Genomic DNA, 26,338 nt, shown 5'->3' on the forward strand with positions numbered 1-26,338 from the left:
ATCTGAGATTATGTGCCCACTTTTTAAAAAATTCTTAACATTTCTTACTCTTCCCTCTCCCGTTTTTTCTTAATTATTCTTGTCAGACATTTTTGTCCCTTCATATAATTCATTTTGGCTTTGCTGTTTCTCTTATGAGTTTGTGTTCTTTTTTCACTAATTTCTGTTCTTTATCATTTTCTTCTTTTTACTTTTTAAGGATTTATTCTGCTGTTTTTCTTCATTTCAAGTCTTCAAGTATTTTCTAATTTCAAAACATATGAATGATGCCAATTTAAAATTGATCCTGCTCTGTCACGCAGGTTAGAGTGCAGGGATGTGATCACGGCTCACTGTAGCCTTGACCACTTGGGCTTGAGCGATCCTCCCACCTTTGCTTCCCGAGTAGTTCAGATTACAGGTGCATGCCATCACGCCCAACTAGTTTAGTCAGGGTTTCTCCATGTTGCCTAGGCTGGTCTAGAACTCCTGGGCTCTGGGATTACAGGCGTGAGCCACCATGCCTGCCCTGAAGTCTGAGTTTTAAAGTTGAGAATACAGAGAGGATTTGTGACGTACGTGTGTGTGTGCGTGTGCGCGCGTGTGTGTGTATGTGTGCCTGTAACAGTTATCTCAGGGCACAACAAGCCTGTGACCACTTTAAACGCATTGTCAGGCTTGAGGTGTTTGGGACCACATACATTCCATGAATTTGCGTTGAGGTGATTCATTCTTGAAGGATTTTTTTAATAAAATTTTTTTGAATAATTTTAGATTTGTAGAAAATATTCAAAGATAATACACAGTTTCTGTATGCTCTATATCCTGTTTCCTGTAATACTAACATTTCCATTTCCATAGTGCTTTTATTAAAACTAAGAAACCATAGTACTGGCCAGGTGTGGTGGCTCACGCCTGTAATGCCAGCACTTTGGGAGGCCGAGGTAGGTGGTGATCACCTGAGGTCAGGAGTTCCAGACCAGCCTGGCCAACATGGCAAAAACCCGTCTCTACTAAAAGTACAAAATTAGCCAGGTGTGGTCGCACATGCCTGTAGTCCCAGCTACTTGGGAAGCTGAGGCAGGAGAATCGCTTGAACCCGGGAGGCGGAGGTTGCAATGAGCCAGGATCACGCCACTGCACTCTAGCCTGGGCACCAAGAGCAAAACTCTGTCTCAAAAAAAAAAAAAAAGAAAAAAAAGAAAAGAAAAACCATAGTACTAACTAAACTCCAGACTTTATTCAGATTTCCACTAAGTTTTTCTTTTCCACAGTCCCATCTAGAATACCACACTGCATCTAGTCATATGTCTCCTTTGTCTCCTCTGTAACAGTTTCTCAGGCTTTCTTTATTTGTTATGACCTCTGTGGTTTTGAGTACTGGTCAAATGTTTTTGTAGAACGGCCCTCAATTTGGGTTTCTCTGATTTTTTTTTGTAATTAAACTAGGGGTTTGTGGGAAAATACCACAGAGGTGAAATTGTTTTCTCATCACATCAAGTCAGAGTGAACATAATATCAACATGATTGACCTAGTGATGTTGACTCTGATTGTGTGGTTAAGGTAGTACTTGCCAGTATTCACTACTGTAAAGTTACTGTTTTTTCCTTTCCATTCAGGGAGAGATTTTATTTTCTTTCAACCCAAACTGACTAGAGACGGATAAGTTTCCTTGTAGTCTTCATCTGTGACTTAAGATTTATACCTTTCAGAGCAGTCTGGGTATAATAAGCAAAAAAAAAAAGGGGGGTTTGTGTCTTATTTACTAAAGCTTTTGGAAGCCCACTTTATATTGAATCTATTATTAGCTTCCTTTCGGTGGGCCTTGGGCTTTGTCTTCTGTCCTCTTCAACCCAGATGAAGCTCAGAGTTCCGAGGGCTCTGCAGAGATCCCCAGGGCTAAAGCTGACTTTAGCTCCCTGTGACCTATTATGCCTTCTTGCTTTTTGGACAACCCAGTGAATTATTTTAAGAACTTTTGTTGTTGTTTCTCAGTTTGTTAGTTATTTCTGTTAGGGTATCTTAATCCGGTGTACTGTCAACAACAGAAGTTGATAACAGGTTTGTTTTGACATTGATTTGAATATATTTTAAATGTTAAAGCTTGTGTTGGAGAGAATATACATCCTTAGTATAGAAAGCATAATACTTACAGTCCTTCCCCAGGTACCCCCAACCCCCAGCTCTTTTTGAATTTCTGTGATTTAAGAATACATACTATTTTTTCTGCTTTGGTTGCCCATTTCTGCTTTATCACCTTAAGCAACACCTATTAATTCTAAATTCGACTCAAATCTTTTCTTCTTTGTGCCTTCCCCTGCCCCCTTCCCCACCACCACATAGTTCAGTTTCTTCTGGGCTGCCATAATACATTCTTCATAATAAAATTTACCACATGGCACATAATATCAATGCTTAGATATTGTGGTAGACATCATTACTGTACACTGTTATTCTGTGTCCCTTCCTGCAAGAAAATTATGCTTTCCTACCTTTTCAAAGACTAACTTAGCCATGAGACCTGTTTTGACTGATTTGTTACCATGGTATATCCTAAATTCTTCTTAATTGATACACACACCTATTCCTCAACTTGAGAACAAAAACTATATTCTAGTCATTGTTATGTTCTTAAAGCTGTCAAATTAATTTTCCTAAAACATCTTAGATTATTACATATTCTGTAGGAAAGTCACATTATGTAGTACAAAGAGCACTGTGGTTTGGAGTCAGAGACATCCAGATTAAATTTTCTGCTTCATTGTTTACCTGGGTTTGGAAGTGTCCTTGGTGAGTTTCAGATTCCATCATTTTAAAAATGAGATACCTTGTGAAGTTGTTGGGAATATGATATATGTAAAGTATCCAGCACTATAGACATTCAGAGAATATTCTTTCCCATTCATGTTCCTTCTTCATTGACTATTGAATCAAGCCTTTAAAATCACTTTCTTCTACTTTCATTAATTTAGTCATTAGATATTTATTGAACTCCTGCTATATGTCAGGAATTGGACAGTGGGAAGTGGTGAACAAGGCCTAGTTGCAGGCTACAGTCCAGTGGCCTTTAATTCTCCTTCCTTATCTCCTGCTATTGTATTGATACTTCAGGGTCACTGCCTACCATCACCACCACATCCTTGAAATTTTTGCCTAAGCCGCTCCCCGTATCAAAACAGGGAAAGAAAAATCCAGAAATGATTTCTCCCACCTGATTTTTCAGAGCACATTAGTGATATCTATTTGTATTTTATATGTTGTATTCTACCATAGCCAGTTCTGTAGTGTTTGTGTACATAATATACATATTCAGGTTCCTTTTTTAGGTTTTAAGCTCTGTGAGTATTGGAACCTCATTTATCTTTGTATGACTCATAAATCAGTGATTGAAAATTATAGAAGTAATTAACAGTTTCACTCCTTCAAAGGCATTTTAGAAATTTTGTAGAGGAATTTTTGTCATAATGATTTTTTTTTTTTTTTTTTTTTTTTTTTTTTTTGAGGCAAGACCTCACTCTGTCCCCCAGGCTGGAGTACAGTGTGCAGTGGCATGATCACAGCCAGCTCAGTGCAGCCTCAACCTCCCAGGCTCAATTGATCCTCCTGCCTGAGCCCACCCCAAGTAGCTAGGACTACAGGCATGTGCCACCATGCCTGGCTAGTTTTTTTTGTATTTTTTGTAGAGATGAGGTCTCCCTATGTTGCTCAGGCTGGTCTCGAACTCCTGTGCTCAAGTGATCCACCCACCTTGGCCTCCCAAAAGTGCTGGGGTTACAGGCATGAGCCACTGTGTCCAGCCGTTTGTCACAATGATTGGAAGGTGCTAGTGGAATTAGTAAGGAGAGGCCAAGAATGGAAGATTTCTTTCAGTACTCACAGTAATCCCTCAAAATAGTTGTCTCTAGGTGCCATAGTGTGCATGCACATAGTTCCAGCTATTCAGGAACTGAGATGGGAGGATCACTTGATTCCAGGAATTTGAGACCAGCCTGAGCAACATAATGAGACCCTATCTCTAAGATAAATAAGTAAATAAAATAGTTTTTCTGAGTTCCACATAAATTTCAAATGTTCTTCCAGATGTTTAATGTAAGTGAAAAACTTATTCATAATGTTCTGAACCTAGAGCCTAAGTCTTTATGTATAAACAGTAGGGTTTTTAAAATACAATTTTAACATATACTGAGTTTTCCTGGAATGCATTTATCACCTATATAAATAAAGGAAATATTGTACTTTGCTTTTTTTCTGAACTTTACTGTCTTGGTCAATATTTAAGAAAATTGCATCACCAAAGACAGTATCACTCATGGTGTATGGTGTTTGAGTCACCAGTAACACAACTGTATTAGTCTGTTTTGTAGCTGTTAAAATGATTCTGTATGTAGGTGTGGACATGGAGTTTTAATTCATTGTCTCCTTATATCGTGCCCATGTATTTACCTCTAGATGTACATGTTATTTGTTTTTAAAATATAAATGACTTTCCTTTAATTTCTCCTGTATATTTCAATTAGAGCATTATATTAATGCTTTAAAATTGTGTGTATGGATATGTTATATTATCTAGGTCTTTTATTTCAGGATTTAAAAGAGGGCATTGCAAAATATTAGTTATAAAAAGTGATACAGGTCTACTGGTTTATGGCTTTTAGAGTCTGGCAAATGCAAAATTTGCTTTTAAAAGATATATTTCATCTTTATTGAACATTAAACTCTTATCTTCAGGGAACGTGTGTATCACAAATATCCAGACAATTTAAATAGAATTAAGTTAGATGAAAGCACTAAAAATTTGTTACAAACCAGAGAAAAGAGCATATGTAAACTTTATTAAATTTACACAGACACAAATTGTTGTATTTTTAAAATCTCTAATAAAATATAACAGACTGGTTAATGACTGAGAATCTCCATTTTTTTTTCTTTGTGATAGTGTATACAGAACTTTAATTTTTTCTACATTTAACTCTTGTTTTATGTGGATAATAAGGTTATTCTTCTTGTAGTTTTAGTGGTTTTAGTTTATATTCTTTGCATCAGTTCTTTGGGGTGAGCAATGAGTTGTTCTTGTTTAGATACTGTAAGTGTAGTTTTTGTTGCTGAGTGTGTAAGATATATTTTACAAACTAGCATACAGAACCACATGGCTTTACTCTGGTATGATACATGTTAGTTCTTAATGCCTTGTTTTCAGCAGCAACAGGATTATGTTGTATCTTACCATTGCCTTTTTTGGACTATTTCATAGACAGAACTAGAAATTCTAGTTATATAAAGCTGTTCTAGCACAGACTGGAAAGTAGGTCATTGTGACGGAGTATACTAAACCGTCCACTGGTTGCTATAGCAATGACCTACTTTAGGAAAATATTTCTGTGGATTCATGCTGAAGTCATCTTTTGGAAGTGGTATAAGGAAGCTTACTGCATATAATTTTTAAAATAATAGCAATAGATAGTGATCTCCTGAGGGGAAAAAACATCCTTAAAATGTTTAAAGTGAAGAAATATATTTTGTCACCTAGTATCTCTTCAATTTAGTTTAAAGTGGTGCGTTCAGTATTGTAATTAAATAATATGAGGACTGTGCTTCTATGTAGGCAGTACAGTTATATGAAGGGATGTAATGTAGTGAGTTTTACTATCATTTGGCCTATTTAAAAAGCAATCTGTTGTATGTAGTTAATAGCATTATTAACTGAGCCTTCAAATGCGTGTAGCACCAGAAAATAATATATATGCCAAGTTGGAGAAGGTATGAAAGTATGTTCCTATTAAGATGATGTCATATGTATTTTCAGTGGAATATATTAAAAATAAATCATTCATTCAATATTGAGTGTCCCAGAGCACATGCATTTCTATTACATTAAGGTTGAACTTGGTGTGTTCCTTGGAACACACTGAATCTGAACTCTGACAGATCTAATCCTTTTTCCAGTTAAGGTTAGAGGATTGAGCATTAGATTTTGTATAGTTTTGAAGTAACATTATTCATTCAGTATTAAAAAGAAATCACACCCATCACTGAGTTGATACTTTGAACCTGGGCTGTTGGAGGTATTATCAAGGAAAAATTGTATGCTTAGAGATTAGTTGAGTCTTAATTGCATTGTACTTTGTTTTATAATATTCATAGTCACATTGACCTTGCTACTGGGAAAGGTTTCCTTGAAATCGTAGTTCAAAGTCACATTCAGATGAAGTTATGAGTTCAAAGTAATTCTATATACAGGTATAGGCATCCAGCTAATTCATGTTTTCTTTTGTCATGCCCAAGTATTTACACATAGAAATCCATGGGGTGTTTTTTTTAAAAAAAAAAAAAAAAAAACAGGAATAATTCTCAAGGGAAAATAACAACTTCTGTTTGATACATATCTACCATGTACTAGAGACTCTACTAGATGATTTTATGAGGCTTCTAATCCTTTCAACAGTTATACAAGACATCCCTACTACGTCACTTAATCCTGTTTCTAATCTTTTCAACAAATTATACAATGCATGTAATGAGATTTATTTGCCAAATACAGAAACCAAAATATAGGTTAAGAAAACTGTAGTTAGAGCCAAGGCCTGATGGCTCATGCCTGTAATCCCAGCACTCGGGGAGGCTGAGGCAGGTGGATCACCTGAGGTCAGGAGTTCAAGACCAGCCTGGCCAACATGGTGAAACCCCATCTCTACTAAAAATACAAAAATAATTAGCCAGGTGTGGTGGCATACTGCTGTAATCCCAGCCACTTTTAATTTACCTAATTCTCATGAACAATGCTATGAGACAGGTCCTATTACTGTCCCAGTTTTACAGATGAGGAGACTAGATAGGACTTTTCAGGATTGATTTAAGGATAGTAATTTGTTGATAGACTTGTTAAATTATAGGACATCTGTGCAAAGGAGTACTATGAAACTATGAAAATTGGTGCTGTAGAAGTATGTCCATTGCCTCGAAAGGATAATTCACCATGTATTAAACCAGAAACATACGTAGTGTATCTCACTTTTCTTCTGCTTTGAAGAAATGTATGCTAATTATCAATTTTTAACTTTTTTATGAAGTTAAAAAGATGTGTTTGTTTCTCTCTTTCTCACCCCTATCTCAAACCCCCACTTCCTAAGGGGGAGATATGATTAATAGCTTGGTAAGTATTTTTCCAATTATTTTCTTGTGCACATATAAACAAAAGTAGATACATGCAATGTAAATTTTATGAAAGTAATATATGCAAGTAGTTTTAAAAGCCTTATAACAAAGAATAGCATCATAGTGTGTTCTGCTTTAGCCTTCTCTTTTGCTTTTCTTCTCGGATCTTTTCTACTTAAAATATTTGATTACAGAGTACATATATTATTTTTTAAGTTCTTCTATTTTTTAAATCTATGTAACTTTTATGTGAAACGAGAGATGTAAATTGTATCTGTGGAAGAAGAACACCATACTTCAATACAGCTTTTAGTCCTTTGTTTCATGAAGTACCAAAACAAAATTAATTCTTAGGTTTCAAAACTTTTCCCATTGCAGCACATTACTTTAGTCCATATCATTCTGTGCATTTGTTTGGTTCCTATAATGTTTATTAAGGCCAGGCCTGTGATGGTTCATGCATGTAATCCCAGCCCTTCAGGAGGCTGAGGTGGGAGGATGACTTGAGGCCAGGAGTTCGAGACCAGCCTGGGCAACGTGGGGAGACCCCCCCCCACCTCTACAAAAACTACAAAAATTAGCTGGGCATGGTGGCATATGTCTGTGGTCCCATTTGCTCTAGAGGCTTAGGTGGGAGAAGTCAAGGCTGCAGTGAGCCATGATTGCACCACTGCATTCCAACCTTAGCAACAGAGCACAATCCTGTCTCAAAAAAAAAAAAAAAAAAGGTTTATTAAAAGCATTAAGAATGCTTATTCAGCCTATTAAGAAAGGGAAAGGTTATTAATTAATTATTAATCATACTTAATTCTTCATTTTATGAATTAATCATGTCCTTTGGGTTTATTTCTTTTCCCATCTTACTGTCATTGAACTCTTGTACCACATAGAATCGTTTGACCAAAAAGTTGAATATGGAGAACTCTTGGCTGTTCTCAGTTCTTCCTCATTTCTGGTGGGGAAGATTTTGAAACTAATGGTGCAACAGAGATTAGGGGATTATTATTGCCTTAGATTACCCCTCCAGGACATTTAAGTTTTGTACTGTTTCAATTTAAGAAAACTTAAAATTGCTAGTTCTTTCAACTTCTTAATTTTTGATCTGTGTAAAAACTTTTTGATCTTTGTTCTGTCTAGTAACTCTTCTTGCCAAGCAAATACATAAAATTAGATGCTTCCCAATAAACGTTTGTTACCAGACATGATAAATTATTCATAGTTGGAGATAATTTTATTAAACTCCGATGCTTTTATATCACTATCCATCTAACAACAACAGTCTTAGTACATCCCCTTAAGTATTTGTACATTGGTAGTGGTGGGTTAAGGTGGGGATCAGGTGTTAGGGAGGTGACTGCAAACCAAGTCAGAAAAGGGATGTGATAAAATATAAATGTGGGGATAGAAAGGATTGCTTCCTACTTGGAAACTCATGAGACTTCTTAAGGTGTAATGGTGGGATGTCTTTAGCATCCTCATAAAAATGTAGCACTGTGACTCTTCAAGCTGTGCTGCTAAAGAGGAAGATGGTGCTCCTAAAGAGGAAGAAGTGTCAGACCTGATTAGTGTACTTATGTCACTAATAACTACAGTTGTAAAAAATCAACAAGACTTATTTGGTGAAATGATGGGATCGGAATCAATAAAGAGAACAAAATGATCTAGACCAAGCAACTTTTTAGAACAATCTGTCCAGTAGAACTTTCTGCAATGATGGAAATGTTCTGTAGCTATACTGTTGAGTATGGTAGCCACCAGCGATACATATGGCTGTTGAGGACTTGAAATGCAGCAAGTGTGACTAAGGAACTGATTTTTAAATTTAAGTAACTTAAATTTAAATGGCTACATGTGGCTTTTGGTTACCATATTAGACAGTGCACTTATAGAATATGCATTTCCCTGCTTCTTAATCACTCCTCTTCACAAGTAAGACATAATCACTATTCTGAAAGACCATGTGGCCTGTGGAAAAGACAGACAAATACTTAACCTTAAGATCAAGAACATAAAAGAAGCAAAATAGGAAATAAGATATGTCCAGCTGAAAAGAACAGAATCTAGATGAAAATTAACATGAGTCATATAATAAGATTGGACCTTCCATGGGTGATACCTCTTTTAAATGTGCTCTTGGGGAATATTCCATTTCTTCACAACAGAAGATGCACAGTAAGCAGTCTCCTGGTACTGTCCCAGAATTTTCCTAGATATCTGTCATGTGTAAGCCTTGTTACTACTTACTTCATTGAAAAAAGCTATAATCTCCACCCCAACTCCATGAAACCTTTTCTTATTTTTAGAAGTTAATCTGGCATTTTCTACACTCAGAGAATTAATAACCACATAATTTGGCATCTACTTATTATTAGTTTCTTTTTTTAATAAATTAGAAACTTGAAAATGGGCATTATGATTTCAATCTCTTAAATGATTACAATATTACAAAAAAAATACTCATTCTTTTTTTTTGTCCCCTCAGATTCCTTTTTACCATGATATTCTTATTCACTTGCTTATTCATTACATAGGATGTTTCTGTTTTTTTCCCCCCCAGTAGTAGATATTCTAGATTTTTCAAGTTTTTCTTTCTATATGAAAAGCCATTTTCATGTAGAAAGTATTTCATCAAGTTTAAATAATGAAACCAATTTCTTTAATTGCTTTGATACTTCTTTATCTATTTTTATGTTCACAAATTAAATTTTTGCTAAGTCACTTATTTAATGAAAATTAGTGATTTTATTCAGTATTTCATTAAAATACTAGGTAATTTGTGCTGTAATTTAAAAATATATATTAGTATGTTTTTTGGAAAAAGTAATTTATATATCAATAAGAGGTAATAAGATGATAGGTTGGCATTTCAACTTTTAGAATAACATGATTTTGTAATAATTTATGTCTTCTAAATATATATTTTTAATAATTTAAATAATATTTTCTTCTCTCTAGATTTTTGCTTCAGTGTCTTGAGGATCTTGATGCCAATCTACGAAAATTAAACTCCCGTCTGTTTGTGATTCGTGGACAACCAGCAGATGTGTTTCCCAGGCTTTTCAAGGTAATTTGAAAAATATTTGCATAAAACAATCTTTTCTCGGAGAATATTACATATTTGGTAAATAAGGTTTTTTGGCTAATTTAAGGTGTAGAGAATATAAATATTTTCAAGTAAAAATTTTGTGGGTTTTTTTTTTCTTTATTTAATGAAAAAGCTATACGTGGTAAAAATCAGACAGTGGGAAAATAGTTTACAATGAGCAGTTCAATCTTTCTTCTACCTTAAACTGCTAGTTCCCCTCCCAGAAGCAACAGCTACTACCAGTTTCTTATGTATCCAATTCCAGTTTCTTGTGTATCCAATTAGAAATATTCTTTGCATAAAAAAGAATTTTTTTGTGTGTGTGCATATTACACACACACACACACATCCATGTGTTTGTGTCTGTGTTACTATCCCCTTTGATAAAGGTTGAAATGACACACTATACACGCCATTCTCTGCCATGCTTTATTCACATAACCATATGTTTTGGAAGTTGTTCCATATCATTTCCTCAGTCTTTCAGATGACTTCATAGTATTCCATTTTGTAGATGGCTATAATTTTTTAAACTAGCTTTCTACTGAACGTCTAATTATTTTCTCTGTAGGCCTTTTGTTAATACAAATGCCAGTGAACATACTTGTCCACGTTCATGAATCTTTGCTCACATGGGCCAGTACATTTGTGAGATAATTCTTAGGAGACTTTCTGGGTCAAAGGGTTGTAACAATGGACATTTTACCAATAATACAGAATTTGTAGTGCTTTTTTTTTTCTTTTTTTGAGATGGAGTCTCGCTCTTATCGCCCAGGCTAGAGTGCAGTGGTGCGATCTCGGCTCACTGCAACGTCTGCTTCCTGGGTTCAAGTGATTCTTCTGCCTCAGCCTCCTGAGTAGCTGGGATTGCCGGCGCTTGCCACCATGCCTGGCTAATTTTGTACTTTTAGTATAGACAGGGTTTCACCGTGTTGATCAGGCTGATCTCAAACTCCTGACCTCAGGTGATCCACCTGCCTTGACCTCCCAAAGTGCTGGGATAACAGATGTGAGCCACCACGCCTGGCACTGTAGTGCTTTTTAAAAAACTTAGTAGGAGCTTACAGATCTTTAAAAATGTTTAAGATACCTAGTCTTATTTCTTCCCATTTTTCCAAATGAAAAAAATTAGGCCTAGAAAGTATATGAGTTGCCCAAAATCATACAACTAGCTCATGGAAATGCCCAGACCAGAAACTGAGTTTCCTCATTGCCCTTTTTATATTCATCCCTTCCTGTTTATTACTGTATTAGTCCATTCTCACATTGCTGCAAAGAAATATCTGAGACTGGATAATTTATAAAGAAAAGAGATTTAATTGGCTCACGATTCTGCAGGCTGTACAGGAAGCATAGTGGCCTCTGGGAAGGCCTCAGGAAACTTAACAGTCATGGTGGAAGGTGAAGGGGAAGTGAGAACTTCACATGGCCAGAGCAGGAGGAAAAGAGAAGGAGTGGGGAGGTGCCACACTTTAAAAAAAAAAAACAGATCTTGCAAGCACTCACTCACAGTCAGAGCACCAACGGGGAAAATCTGCCCCCATGATCCAATCACCTCACACCAGGCCCCACTTCCAACATTGGGGATTATAATTCAACTTGAGATTTGGGTGAGGACATAGATCCCAAACCATATCAACTACTATTAGACTTCATAAATGTGTATCTGCTTTTTCTTGAAGCATTTGACTCATCAGATTTTGAAATAGCAGTGTTTCTATTTGTATCTCTTAATGTAGAAGAGAACAGCTCCTTTCAGTGAATGAGAAGATCAATCCCCGGTGCTGGGAATCAAATTAACATTACTTAGCCCTTCTTTTTTTATTTTTTTTTATTTTTTTTTGCTTGTATGAAAGACACATTTAATGTTAGTGAAAATTTACATTCATTTACATTCATTAAAGAGTGTTCACAACTGTAATACATCGAGTTAGAATTTAACCTAGGTATTTGGGAGAGTTCTAACAAGAAAGCATATCAGAAGCAATGGTAATAATTTATCAGCAACTCATGAGTATAAGAGTGTGTGTGGATAATTGTTTCAACCCTATCTCTAAATCTGTTTGGTATAAATAAAATGAATCCTAAGTGGAGTTGCCTTTTTTTGTTTGGGGCCAGGGAGACAGAGTTTTGCTCTGTTGCCCCACTTATAGTGCAGTGGTGCCATCGTAGCTCATTGCAGCCTCAAACTCCTGGGCTCAAGTGATCCTAGGACTACAGAATTGAATAGCTAAGACTGCAGTTGTATACCACCATACTTGGCTAATTTTTATTTTTTTGGTAGTCTTGCTGTGTTGCCCAGGCTAGTCTCAATCTTCTAGCCTCAGGCAATCCTCCCTCAACCTCCTAAAGCGCTGGGATTACAGGCATGAGCCATAGCACCTAGCCCTAGTTGCCTTAAAATAACAAAATTCTTATTTACTTGTTTTGAACCAACGTTTTTCAAACCAGCAAGTGTTCTTTGTTTTGAGATTTCTTCTGCCTAAAATAGCACATTATTGGGCCAAACTATCTTCTGTATTTAAATGATGTCCTATCTTATCAATTTGGCAGAGGGGAATGGGTTTCCACATGGGCCATAATATACAGATACATGAACACATACATATACATATAGTACTTATTATTTTATTCTGATTTTTTCTTTAGCTGCATATAGAAGTCTGTATAAAATGCCGTTTATGAAAACTTCCTTTTAGATTTATTTACCATATCTAGAGCCATAGAGGGAATTAATTCCTTTTTTATTGAATTAATGTTTTGATTTTTACTTTTTGCTTATAGGTTCAACGTGCATGTGTTTTTTTTTAAAAATAAAAAAATAAAAAATAAAAAAAGGCTGAAAGGATATATAATTAAAAACATATCATCCCCCACCTTCACCCTAACCATCAGAACCAAGTTTCTCTGAGGGAGAAGATTCTTCTGTCATTAACTAGCTGAGTCACTTAATTAGTGTCTCAGGTCTTAATATGGTTCTAGTACAGCAAGTAGTAGTAGTGGGATTTTTAATAGGTAATTAATCTGGTTTTCCACATTGGAGGTAAGGCTAGTTTAGACCTGGTAACAGTGCCCTTAGTTAATTGGGATAGTTGTGGCAGTGGCTGCAGTACTGATATCTCCCCTAGTATGTATCTTTCTTCTGTGTCATTCACTCAATTTATTCTGTTTATAAGGAGTAGATTCAGGAATGGGTCAGAACATTTTTATACACACATAAGTAAACACATATATATCTAATAAACTATCATCATTTTTTCTGGTGTTTTTTTACTTAGTTTTTTTTCTAAGTTAAACTTTGACTTAATATAGGCTAACAAGGTGACTTTTTCTAGGCCCTGCAGAAACTTCTAATAAGGAGTTTAAATTATTGGTTTTAGAGACTAGGTGCATAATTAATATCTAGATTTTTGAAAAACATTCTCATATCTGTTTCTTTTTTTTAATTATTTCTGTTTTTTATTTTTTTTTTTTGAGAGAGTCTCGCTCTGTTGCCCAGGCTGGAGTGCAGTAGTGCTGTCTTGCTCACTGCAACCTTTGCCTTCCAGGCTCAAGCCCTTCTTGTGCCTCAGCCACCCAAGTAGCTAAGATTATAGACATGCACCACCATAGCTTGCTAATTTTTGTATTCTTAGCAGAGAAAGGGTTTCACCAGTTGACCAGGCTGGTCTTAAACTCCTGGCTTCAGGATCCAGGAGTCTCCACCCGCCTTGGCCTCCCAAAGTGCTGGGATTACAGGCATGAGCCACTGTGCCTGGCCTCATTATATCTAAGAAACAGAGACATATGGCTAAAGTCTGTAGATGGCCACACTGAAGCATTATAAAATGTTTTGTTCAAAATCACAGAATAAAAGAACATATAAAGTCACCATTTTTCAACAGTAAAATTTATATTATGCTTTTTTAAGTTACTTTGGATCTTGCTGTATTAATTCATGACACATGCTTGATAGAATGTATTCAACAGATACTGATTGAGTGCCTACTATATACAAGGCTGTGTCCGAGGTACTGGAGATACAGTAGTGAAACAAACAAAAAATTTCTATCTTCATGGTGCTTACACTGTAGTGGAAGGAGACAGATAGTAAACAGATAAGTAAATGTGCAGTGTCAGGTGGTGATACGTGCTATAGAGAAGAGTAAAATGTGGGATAGTAAATGTCAAGGTGAGGGAAAGTTAGTTACTTTATATGGAATCATAGAAGGCCTCACTGATAAGGTGACATTTGAACAAACATGAAAGGAGTGAGCCATGCATCTGGGGTGTGGTATATCATATCCACAATATTTTGCAGCTCTTTCCTTCAAAAGGTAGCGTTTATTTCCCTACCCCCTTTAACCTGACTTGCCCTTATAACTTGTTTTAACCAAGTGTCAAAGAAGACATTGTGAATTCTAAATCCTAGGCCTTAAGCCACCTTTCAACTTCTACTTTTCCCCCTCTTAGGATGCTCCTTCTATCATGTAAGAAAGCCTGGGGTAGAATATCTAACTTTGGGAGGCCACATACAGAGATTGGACCAAACAACAGCCAACATCAAAGTCTGAGATGTGTGAGTTTGACTATCTTAGACACTCCAGCCCCAGCCAGGCTGCCAGTGAATTACAGCCTCATGAGCAGATCCAAGTGAAACCAATAAAAGAACTATCCAGTTACCTGACAGAATTTTGAGAATTAATAATTCCACTAAGCTAACTGAAACATGGGGAAGGAGCATGGAAGGCAGAGGAAACAGCAGTTAGCAAAGGCCTTGAAGTAGACATGTACATGATTTGTTTAGGGAAAACAAGAAGGCCAGTGTCTAGGGCACAGTGAGTGAAAAGAAGAAATGGCGTCAGAGAGGTGGCTGGAAGCCAGATCATAGGGCTCTATAATCATGTTAGGAACTTCAGCCTTTACTCGAACTGAAGTGGATACCATTGGAGAGTTTTGAATAGAAGAGTGACATGATTTAACTCATGATTTAAAAGAATTTCTCTGACTGTTTGTGGAGAATACACGGGGTTGGGAAGTATTGTAGAGGAAGAAGCAGAAAGATCAGTTAGGAAGCCATGGCAGTTACTTAGGAATAAGATGATGATGACCAGGACCAGGGTAGCTATAGAGGTGTTGAGAAGTGGTAGGGTTTTGAATATATTTTTTAAATAGAGACTATTAGGTTTGCCTATATGTGATATATGAGAGTCAAGGATGACTCTAGGTTTTTAGCCTGGACACATGGTAGAATGGATTCCCATTTAATGGAGTAACAAAGACTATGGAGGAACAAGTTTAAGGGAAAAATAAGGAGTTCATTTTATAAATTTTTAGTTTGGGATGGCTTTTAAGCATCTTAGTGTACATGTTGAGAAGGCATTCAAATCTAGTGCTCAGGGAGAAGTCTGGACTAAATTTAGGACTCTTCAGTATATAAATAGTAGTTTAGACCCTAAGACTAGAGTTATGAAACAGAAGGAAAGGATGATGGATGGATGGATGGAAATTTTTAGAGTTTTACTTCTTTGTATTTGGATTATTTTGTGAGGTAGCTTAACATTTTTATGTAATTATACTGTTTAATTTACTGTCAATTTAAAAATAAATGCCTTCTCCTAGGACATATGTGATTTACAACTTTTAGTTTTACTATCAAATTTTACATTTCTTAATTATTTTCACAGTATATTAATTATGACTTCAGAACTTTTTTTTAAATTGTTTGGGAGTGCTATTTCTTTTGTTTTGGTTTGGTTTGTTTTTGTTTTTGTTTTTTGAAACCAAGTCTTACTTTGTCACCCAGGCTAGAGTGCAGTGGCACAATCTCAGCTCACTACAACCTCCACCTCCTGGGTTCAAGTGATTCTCATGCCTCAGCCTCCTGAGAAACTGGGACTACAGGAGTGTGCCACCATGCCCAGCTAATTTTTGTATTTTTAGTAGAGATGAGGTTTCACCATGTTGGCCAGGCTGGTCTCGAACTCCTGATCTTAAGTGGTCTGCCTGCTTTGGCCTCCCAAAGTGCTGAGATTACAGGTGTGAGCCACCACGCCAAGCCAAGAACTTTATATTCGTTTAGTTGTTCCTGTTATCCTTTCTGATTAACAAGTAATTGTAATACACAAAAATAGATACAAATATTAGTGCTTAAAATTGCCAAGTGCTTGAGCCTAGGAGTTTGAGACCAGCCTGGGCAACATAGTGAGACTCTGTCTCTACAGAAAATTTTAAAAATCAGCTGGGCATGGTAGCATACACCTGTACTCCTAGCTACTCCAGTGGCTGAGGTAGGAGGATCACTTGAGCCTGCAAAGTTGAGACTGCAATGAGCCAAGATCATGCCACTCTAATCCAGCCTGGACGACAGAGCAAGACCCTCTCTCAAAAAAAAATTGCAAAGTGAATATCCAGTTACTCAAATGAAAATATGTTGGTGCTATTTGCAATCTTACTGTTAAATCCAGGTATTGAAATTTAAAGGTAACTACGTGTTGCTTAAAATAAAAACCTGCTCTTACAAGGAGATAAGCCTGGACAACATGCTGAGACCCCATTTCTACAAAAATTTTAAAAATTAGCTGGGTGTGGTGGTGCATGCCTGTGGTCCTGGCTACTCAGGAGGCTGAGGTGGGAGGATCACTTCAACCCAGGAGGTTAATGCTGCAGTGAGCCATATTCATGCCACTGCACTCCAGCCTGGGCAACAGAGCGAGACCCTGTCTCAAAAAAAAAAGAAGAGTAGCTAGGGACTTCCACCTCTGGTTAAGATGTAAAAACTCACAATAGATCATTGTTTCCCATATTAACAATGAGATGAAAGTGAATATGACACAGAATTATAGAGGTTTTTTTTTTCTCTCTTATTTTGTTTGAACCCATTAGAGAATTGAGAAAACGAAGTCTCTAAAAGGCTGGGCATGGTGGCTCACGCCTGTAATCCCAGCATTTTGGGAGGCCGAGGCTGGCGGATCACAAGGTCAGGAGCACAAGACCAGCCTGACCAACATGGTGAAACCCCGTCTCTACTAAAAAGACAAAAATTAGCCAGGCATGATGGTGCACACCCCTAATCCCAGCTACTCAGGAGGCTGAGGCAGGAGAATCGCTTGAACCCAGGAGGCGGAGGTTGCAGTGAGCCGAGATTGCACCACTGTACTCCAGCCTGCGCGACAGAGTAAGGCTCTGTCTCAAAAAAAAAAAAAAAAAAAAAAAAAAAAAAAAAAAAAAAAACACAAAATATATATATATATATTGACACACCAGGTTATATCCTAATGCTATACCATTCTATATAAGGTACTGGAGCATCTCTGAATTTTGGTATCCACAGGGGGTCCTGGAACCAGTTTCCTGCAGATAAAGGGAGGACTGTATATCAAAATTTACAGAATTCAGCTAACGCAGTGCTTAGAGGAAAATTAATATTTTTTCTAAAATAATATTTCAATATTATATTAGAAAAGGAAAAATAAAGAACTAAGTTTCTACCTTAAAGATAGAAAAAGAACACTTTAAACCAATAGTAGGTAGTAGAAAGAAAACAAAAAATAAAGAGGAATGGGAATCAATGAAATAGAAAACAATAAAGAAAATCAGTATGCATTAATTAGTTTATTTCTTAGCGCCAAACCCACCTTGCCCTACTGTGTGATACTGGAGCTGGACACTGTAAACATTTCTCCTTTGCCAGCTGGCTAGATATTAAGCTTTATCAAAAGACATTGTTGGTGGTGCTCTGCAAGGTCACAGCAGGAGAGAACTTTTCTTCTTGATATACTTGTGCTTTTTTTCCCTGGGCCAGCAGATGAGTATGCAGGAGGGTCAGTAGCATTCACCTCAGCAGCCCTTCTGAACCAGCTGCAGCCTACATACACCCTCTGGTGAATTTCTGTGTAAGCCTACTTACACCCGCTGAGAAGTTTCTATGCCACCTGGTGGACAGCTTCTACAGATCACCTCCAGTTAGCCCATACCTGCCAGGAAGTTTCTCAGCCAACCAGCAGGTTATTGGTATGAAACAGTTTTGGTCATTGCCCTCTGGTAAGTTTCTTTACAGGGAAGGTTGTGTGTTCCTGTGGCAGCACGCTCCATCCAATGACCCGTGAATCTCAGTGACTTAGTGGAAGGGAGCTTTTGTTAAGTTTTTTTAGTCATTCCTTGCTTATTTTCCCTCCCCATAGAGGGGGCAGCTGCTTTCTGCAGTTGGTACTTTTGAACACCTTAGAGCAGTACCATCCAACAGAAAGCATGTTAAATTTAAAATTTTCTAATAGCCACTTTAAAAAAGTAAAAAGAAACAGGTGAAATTAATTTTAATGATTTATTCAACACAGTATATCTAAAATATTCTATATATAAGGAGTTTTAAAAAAAATATGAAGTTCTTGAAATCTTGTGTGTATTTTACACTTCCAGCTCATCTTAGTGCCAGCTAGTCACATTTCAGTGCTCAGAAGCCACACGTGGCCTAGTGGCTACTACCTACCATACTGAAGTGTAGCCTTATCTCCTGTTTTATTCCTTGTCGTTGTTGACCACCTTTTAGTAGCTAACAATTACAATTCTTGATACAGGCATACCTGGCAGATGTTACAAGTTTGGTTCCAGACTACCACAATAAAGTAAATATTGCAGTAAAGCAAACATCACAATAAAGCAAGTCACAATTTTTTTGCTTTTCAGTGCGTATATATGAAAGTTTTCTTTATTGTCGTCTTTTCTGTGTACAGTAGCATTATGACTAAAAAAATACACATCTTAATTAAAGATATTTTGTTGCTAAAAATTACTGGTGATCATTTAAGCCTTCAGCAAGTCATAATCTTTTGCTGGTGGAGGTTCTTGCCTCAATGCTGATGACTACTGGCTCATCAGCATAGTGGTTGCTGATGGTTGGGGTGGCTATTGCAATTTCTTAAGACAATAATGAAGTTTGCCACATCAATTGACTTCCTTTCACCAAAGATTTCTCTGTAGCATGCAATGCTGTTTGATAGCATTTTACTCACAGTACAACTTTGAAAATTGGAGTCAGTCCTCTTAAACCCTGCCACTGCTTCATCAACTAAATTTGTGCAATATGCTAAATCCTTTGTTATCATTTTGTTGATATTCACAGCATCTTCACCAGGAGGAGATTCCATTTCAGGAAACCACTTTCTTGCTCATACGTAGAAAGCAGCACCTCATCCATTCAAGTTTTATCATAAGTTTGCAGTAATTCAGTCACATCCTCAGGCTCTACTTCTAGTTTTATTTAGTTCTATTGCTATTTCTACCACGTTTGTAGTTCCTTCCTCCACTGAAGTCTTGAAACCCTCAGAGTCATCCATGAGGACTGGAATCAACTTCTTCCAAATTGCTGTTAATGTTGATATTTTAACCTCCTCCCGTGAATCACAAATGTTCTTATTGGCATCTAGAATGGTGAATCCTTTCCAAAGGTTTTCAATTTACTTTGCTCAGACCATCAAAAGAATCACTGTCTATGGCAGCTATAGCCTTACAAAATGTGTTTCTTAATAAAACTTGAAAGTCAGAATTACTCCTTGATCCATGGACTGCAGAGCTGATGTTACATTGGTAGGAATGAAAACAATGTTAATCTCCCTAATACATCTCCATTGAAACTTTTGGATGACCAAGTGCGTTGTCTATGAGCAGTGATATTTTTAAAGGGGTCTTTCTTTCTGAGCAGTAGGTCTCAACGGAGAGCTTAAAATATTTATAAACCAGGCCGGGCGCGGTGGCTCAAGCCTGTAATCTCAGCACTTTGGGAGGCCGAGACGGGCGGATCACAAGGTCAGGAGATCGAGACCATCCTGGCTAACCCGGTGAAACCCCATCTCTACTAAAAAATACAAAAAAAAAAAAAAACTAGCCGGGCGAGGTGGCGGGCACCTGTAGTCCCAGCTACTCGGGAGGCTGAGGCAGGAGAATGGCGTAAAACCCAGGAGGCGGAGCTTGCAGTGAGCTGAGATCCGGCCACTGGACTCCAGCCTGGGCAACAGAGCGAGACTCCATCTAAAAAAAAATATATATATATATATATATTTATAAACCATGCTGTAAACACATGTGCTGTCATCTAGGCTTTGTTGTTCCATTTAAAGAGCACAGGCAGAATAGATTTAGCATAATTCTCAAGGGCCCTAGGAGTTTTAGAATGGGCAAGGAGAATTGGCTTCAACATAAAATCACCAGCTACATTAGCCCCTCACAAAAAAGTCAGCCTGTCCTTTGAAGCTTTGAAGTTAGGTGTTGACGTTTTCTTCTTTTTTTATTTTTGAGACGGAGTCTTCCTCTGTCACTCACGCTGCAGTGCAGTGGCACAATCTTGACTCACTGCAGCCTTCGCCTCCTGGGCTCAAGTGATTCTCCTGTCTCAGCCTCCTGAGTAGCTTGGACTGCAGGTATGCACCACCATGCCTGGCTAATTTTTGTATTTTTAGTAGAGACAGGATTTCACCATGTTGGCCAGACTAGTCTCAAACCCCTGACCTCAAGCATCTGCCTGCCTCAGCTTCCCAAAGTGCTGGGATTACAGGCATGAGCCACCGCGCCTGACCTGGCATTGACTTTTTCTCTCTAGCTGTGAAAGTTCTAGATGACATCTTCTTCCCATAGAAGGCTGCTTCATCAACACTGAAAATCTGTAGTTTAGTATAGCCACCTTAATTCATTATCTTAGATTAGATAGATCTGGATAACTTGCTATAGCTTCTCCACCCAGCACTTGCTACTTCACTTTGTACTTTTAGGTTACGGAGACAGCTTCTTTGCTTAAACCTTATGAACCAACCTCTGCTAGCTTCCAACTTTCCTTCTGCAGCTTCCTCACTTCTCTCAGCCTTCACAGAATCGAAGAGACTTAGGGCCTTTCTCTGGATTAGGCTGTGCTTTAAGGGAGTATTGTATCTGGTTTGATATTCTATCCAGATCCCTAAAGTTGTCTCCATATCACCATTAAGACTGCTTTGTTTTTTTATGATTCATGTGTTCATTGGAGTAGCACTTTTAATTTCCTTCAAGAACTTTACCTTTGCGTAGACATCTTGGCTAATTGTTTGGTGCAAATGGCCTAGCTTTTGGCCTGTCTCAGCTTTCTTTCTCGTTTTTTTGTTTGTTTGTTTGTTTGGGACAGAGTCTTGCCCTGTTGCCCAAGCTGGAGTTCGATGGCTCAGTCTTGGCTCACTGCAACCTGTAATCCCAGGTTGGGATTACAGGCACACGCCACCATGCCCGGTTTTTTTGTTTGTTTGTTTTAGTAGAGACAGGGTTTTACCATGTTGGCCAGGCTGGTCTGAACTCCTGACCTCGTGATGCGCCTGCCTCGGCCTCCCAAAGTGCTAGGATTACAGGTGTGAGCCACCGTGCCCAGCCTGGCCTGTCTCAGCTTTCAACATGCCATCCTCACTAAGCTTATTTCTAGCTTTTGGTTGAAAGTGAGAGATGTGTGACTCTTTGTTTCACTTGAACACTTAGAGGCCCCTGTAGGGTTACTAATTGGCCTAATTTCAATATTGCTATGTCTCAGGGAATAAGGACCTGAGGAAAGGGAGAGAGAGATGGGGGAAAGGCTGGTTGGAGCAGACAGACCACACACTACATTTATCAATTAAGTTCACCTTCTTTTATGGGTGCAGTTCATGGCACCCCAAAACAATTACAATAGTAACATCAGAGATCTCTGATAAAAGCTGAGTGTAGTGGCTGTGGTACCTGTAGTGCCAGCTACTCAGGAGGCTGAAATGGGAGGATCACTTGAGGCCAGAAGTTCAAGACCAGCCTGGGTGATATAGTGAAACCACATCTCTTAAAAAGAAAAGAGAAGAGATCACAGGTCATCATAGCAGATGTAATAATGAAAAAGTTTGAAATACTGTGAGAATTGATAAAACGTGTCACAGAGACACAGGTGAGCACATGCTGTTGGGAAGATGGCACCAATAGACTTGCTTAGTGCAGGGTTGCCATTAGCCTTTGATTTGTAAAATGCACAATATCTGAGAAGTGCAATGAAGCAAAGCACAATAAAATGAGTTGCTCTTGTAAATTTTTCATGTTCAAATTGCTGATGTGATTTTTGTCTTCTGTTAGCAAAGCCAAAAGCTCGTTCTTTGAAAACATTAATAAAATTGATAAACTCTTAACAATACTGATTAGGACAAAAAAGAAAGAAAATACAAGTTACCTATATCAGCAATAAGAAAGAGGACCTCACTAGAGATTCTCCAAACTTTAAAAGCATAGTAAAGAATATCGTAAACACTATAATGCCAATAAATTATACATCTGAGATGAAATGGAAAAAATTCTTGAAAAGTATAACTTACTTGAACTCTTATAAGAAGAAAAAGAAAACCTGAATAACCCTATATCTCTTAAAGAAATTGAATTTATAATTAAAAACCTTCCCATAAATAAACTCCAAGCCCTTAGATGGCTTTATTTTGAACCTTGTCACATATTTAAGAAGGAAATATTTCCTTCTTAAACTCTTTCAGAAAACAAGATTGAGATTACTTCCCAACTCATTTTATGAGAACAGCATAATCCTGCTACCAAAACCTGACAAGGAAAGTTTAGGAAAAAATTAAAAGTATAGCCAAGTGCCCCCCATAAACAAAGACTCAGAAATCACTAAATTGAATCTAGCAATATTTTTTATTTAAGAAAAGGTTTTTTTGTAAAGACACTATGTAGTCTCATTATGTTACCTAGGCTGAGCTCGAACTCCTGTGCTCAAGCCATCTTCCCATGTTGACTTTCCAAAGTGCTGGAATTACAGGTATGAGCCACCGCACCTGGCTGTGAACCTGGCTCTGTGTGTGTGTGTGTGTGTGTGTGTGTGTGTGTGTGTGTGTACATAATTTTTCTTTTTTTTTTTTTTTTTTTGAGATCGAGTCTCGCTGTTGCCCAGTCTAGAGTGCGGTGGTGCAATCTTGGCTCATTACAACCTCCACCTCCCAGGTTCAAGCAATTCTCCTGCCTCAGCCTCCTGAGTAGCTGGAATTACAGGCACCCACCATCATGTCTGTCTAATTGTTGTATTTTTATTGGAGACGGGATTTCACCGTGTTGCCCAGAGTGGTCTCAAACTCCTGAGCTTGGGCTGTCCTCCTAAGGAGGACAGCCTGGAGGAGCAAAGGTACATCTTACGTGGTGGCAGACAAGAGGGCGTGTGTGGGGGAACTGCCCTTTAAAAAACCATTAGACCTTGTAAGACTTATTCATTGTCATGAGAACAGCACAGGCAAAACCCGCCCCCATGATTCAGTTACCTCCCACTGGATCCCTCCCATGACATGTGGGGATTATGGGAGCTACAATTCAAAATGAGATTTGGGTGGGGACACAGCCAAACCATATCAAGTGCTAAATAGCAATTTGATAAAGGAAGTCTACAAAAAAACACAGAATCATACTTAAAGGTGAAACACTGAATGCTTTCTACCCAAGATAGGAAAAAACAAGGATATTTGCTTTTACAGCTTACTTGAAGTCTAACCGGTGCAGTCATGGAAGGCAGAGTGTGGATTATTAGCTTACCACCTCACACCCCATCCCTGTATTCTCTATCATAGCATTTTTTTCCCCTAATAGTTATGTATTAATTTACCTCTGTATTACCACTCATTTTCAATAAGCTCCAGGAGAGGGGCTTCTAGCATAGTATCTGTCATATAATTAAAATTACAATAAATATTTAGTGTATTAATGAATACATTTAATGTTTAGGAAACTTTCTCTTCCCTAGATTTTCATTTTTCTTGTGGAGAGATGTTCACTAATTTATCCTCAGGGAAGGAAAAGTGGATGATCTCATTGGTGAGTTTAGGAGAAGGAGCTGGGCTAGTTTAGCTCAGACGGTTCCTTTTCTTTCAGTTGTAGAGAGCACACATTGTATTCTCCCCTTCTATGTAATACATTTTATAGGGAAAGACCACACTGCAGGGAGGTGCTGCTTATGATTGAGTAGGTAAATCTGTTTGATTCAGCAGTGAAATAGTATTAGCAAGTTTACCTGTCCTGAATTCTACAATTTTCTACAATTCAGCTTTGCTAATAATATGGCTGATATTTTTATCTTTAGCCCCCTGGCTTACATGACTGAACTCAAGAAGGAAAAAGGGCAGGAAGTGTTATTTATTGACTCATCTCAATATTTACTACCTAAGATTTAAAATAATATTTTTCAAAAAATAGTATTAAATCGTACTAGGCACATTGGCTGTCGTCTGTAATCACAGCACGTTGGGAGGCTGAGGCAGGAGGATCTCTTCAGGCCAGGATTTTGAGACTAGCTTGGGCAATATAGTGAGACCTTGTCTTTACAAAAAAAAAATTAAGTTAGCTGGGTATGGTGGTGCATGCCTGTAGTCCTTGCTACTCGGGAGGTTGAGGTGGGAGAACTGCTCAAGTCCAGGAGTCTGAGGTTGCAATGAGCTGTGATTGCACCATTGCATTCCAACTTGGGCAACAGAGTGGGACCCTCACTCATTAAAAAAAAGAAGAAGAAAAGAAAAAGAATTGCTGTCATTCATTGAGGGCTTGCTATGCACTGTGCTCTGTTCTAAACACTTTATGTGCATTATGTTATTTAATTCTTTAGCAACCCAATAATATAGTTAATGTTTTCACTTTACTGTAGCATATACTTACATAGGGTTTATTATGTGTCAGGCACTGTCTCTGCACCTTACTTATTCTACCCATTTTATAGACTAGGAAACAGGCATGGAGAGTTTAGCAGCTTGCCTCAGTAGTTGAGCCAGTCTTTGAACTTAGGAAATCTAACTTACTAGATCCTGTGTTTTTAAACTATTCTATACTACCTCAGTATAAAACAAATAAATAGAATGCTTTTCTATTGTCATCTTAATTTTATTTTTAAATTTCAAAAATAGCAAGTTTGTACTAACAAATCTGAGCAATGCTGCAGAATGTAAAAGTTCTTTCCACGCTCAAATTTTATTCCTGAAAGTCAACAGCCCTTAATTTCTTGATGCACACTCTTCAGGACTTTTAAGAACGGAAAAAATTTTTAATGAGATACGATTTTTTTCGTAGTAGTTTAACAGACATTTAAAAACAATTACTGGCTGGGCATGGTGGCTCACGCCTGTAATTCCAGCACTTTGGGAGGCCGAGGTAGACGGAGGTCAGGAGTTTGAAACCAGCCTGGCCAATATGGTGAAATGCCATCTCTACTGAAAATATAAAAATTAGCTAGTTGTGGTGGTGTGTGCCTTTAATCCCAGCTACCCAGGAGTCTGAGGCAGGAGAATTGCTTGAACCTGGGAGGTGGAGGTTGCAGTGAGCCGAGATCATGCCACTGCACTTGCGCCTGGGTGACAAAGTGAGACGTCGTCTAAAAAAAAAAAAAAAAAAAAAAAAAACACGATTACTAATACATATTATTGGCAAGTGTGTTGTGGAGATCAAGCACTTAGGTGCACTGCTGATGGGAATGTGTACAGTCTTTCGGGTACCTAATTTGACAGCCTGTTAGAATTTTGAATGTGCTTGTCTTTGATCCATCAGTTGTTTTCCAAGGGATTATTTCTAGGAAAAGATTGGATAAATACCCTAAAATTTGTAAGATGTATGCATAAAGGTAAAGATACATACTGTAAAGTTTATAATAGCAATTTTTTTTTTTTTTTTTTTGAGATGGAGCCTCGCTCCTGTCGCTCAGGTTGGAGTGCAGTGGCACAATCTCAGCTCACTGCAACCTCCACCTCCCGGTTCAAGTGATTCTACTTCCTCAGCCTGCCAAGTAGCTGGGAGATTACAGGCATGTGCCACCACACCCAGCTGATGTTTTTATTTTTAGTAGAGATGGGGTTTCACCATGTTGACCAGACTGGTCTTGAACTCCTGACCTCAGGTGATCCACCCACCTCAGCCTCCCAAAGTGCTAGGATTACAGTTTTGAGCCACTGCACCCAGCCTAGAATAGCAGTTTTTTTAAACCCACCATTGGAACAGCCCTTGTCTCATCTGGAGGTGTTTGGTGAATTATAGTATGTTACCATATAGGCAGTTAAATAATGGTAGAATTTTTTCTTTATGAGATAAATCAGAATAGACTTAGAATTTTAAAAAAAATTATCCTTAAGAAAAATCAACTAATT

The 26,338-nt window shown here is 37.7% G+C and overlaps 1 protein-coding gene across 1 annotated transcript in view; it reads left to right on the forward strand.

Moving 5' to 3' along the window:
• The window catches only part of CRY1 (cryptochrome circadian regulator 1), a 115,113-nt gene that overhangs the window by 74,304 nt on the left and 14,471 nt on the right, over window positions 1–26,338 (forward strand). The window contains exon 2 of the mRNA XM_010381389.2: window positions 10,088–10,196. Within this exon, the coding sequence (XP_010379691.1) occupies window positions 10,088–10,196 (109 nt within the window). The remainder of the gene's footprint in view (window positions 1–10,087; window positions 10,197–26,338) is intronic.

The sequence above is a fragment of the Rhinopithecus roxellana genome, chromosome 10 (assembly GCF_007565055.1).
Source record: "Rhinopithecus roxellana isolate Shanxi Qingling chromosome 10, ASM756505v1, whole genome shotgun sequence".
In the NCBI taxonomy this organism is placed as follows: domain Eukaryota; kingdom Metazoa; phylum Chordata; class Mammalia; order Primates; family Cercopithecidae; genus Rhinopithecus; species Rhinopithecus roxellana.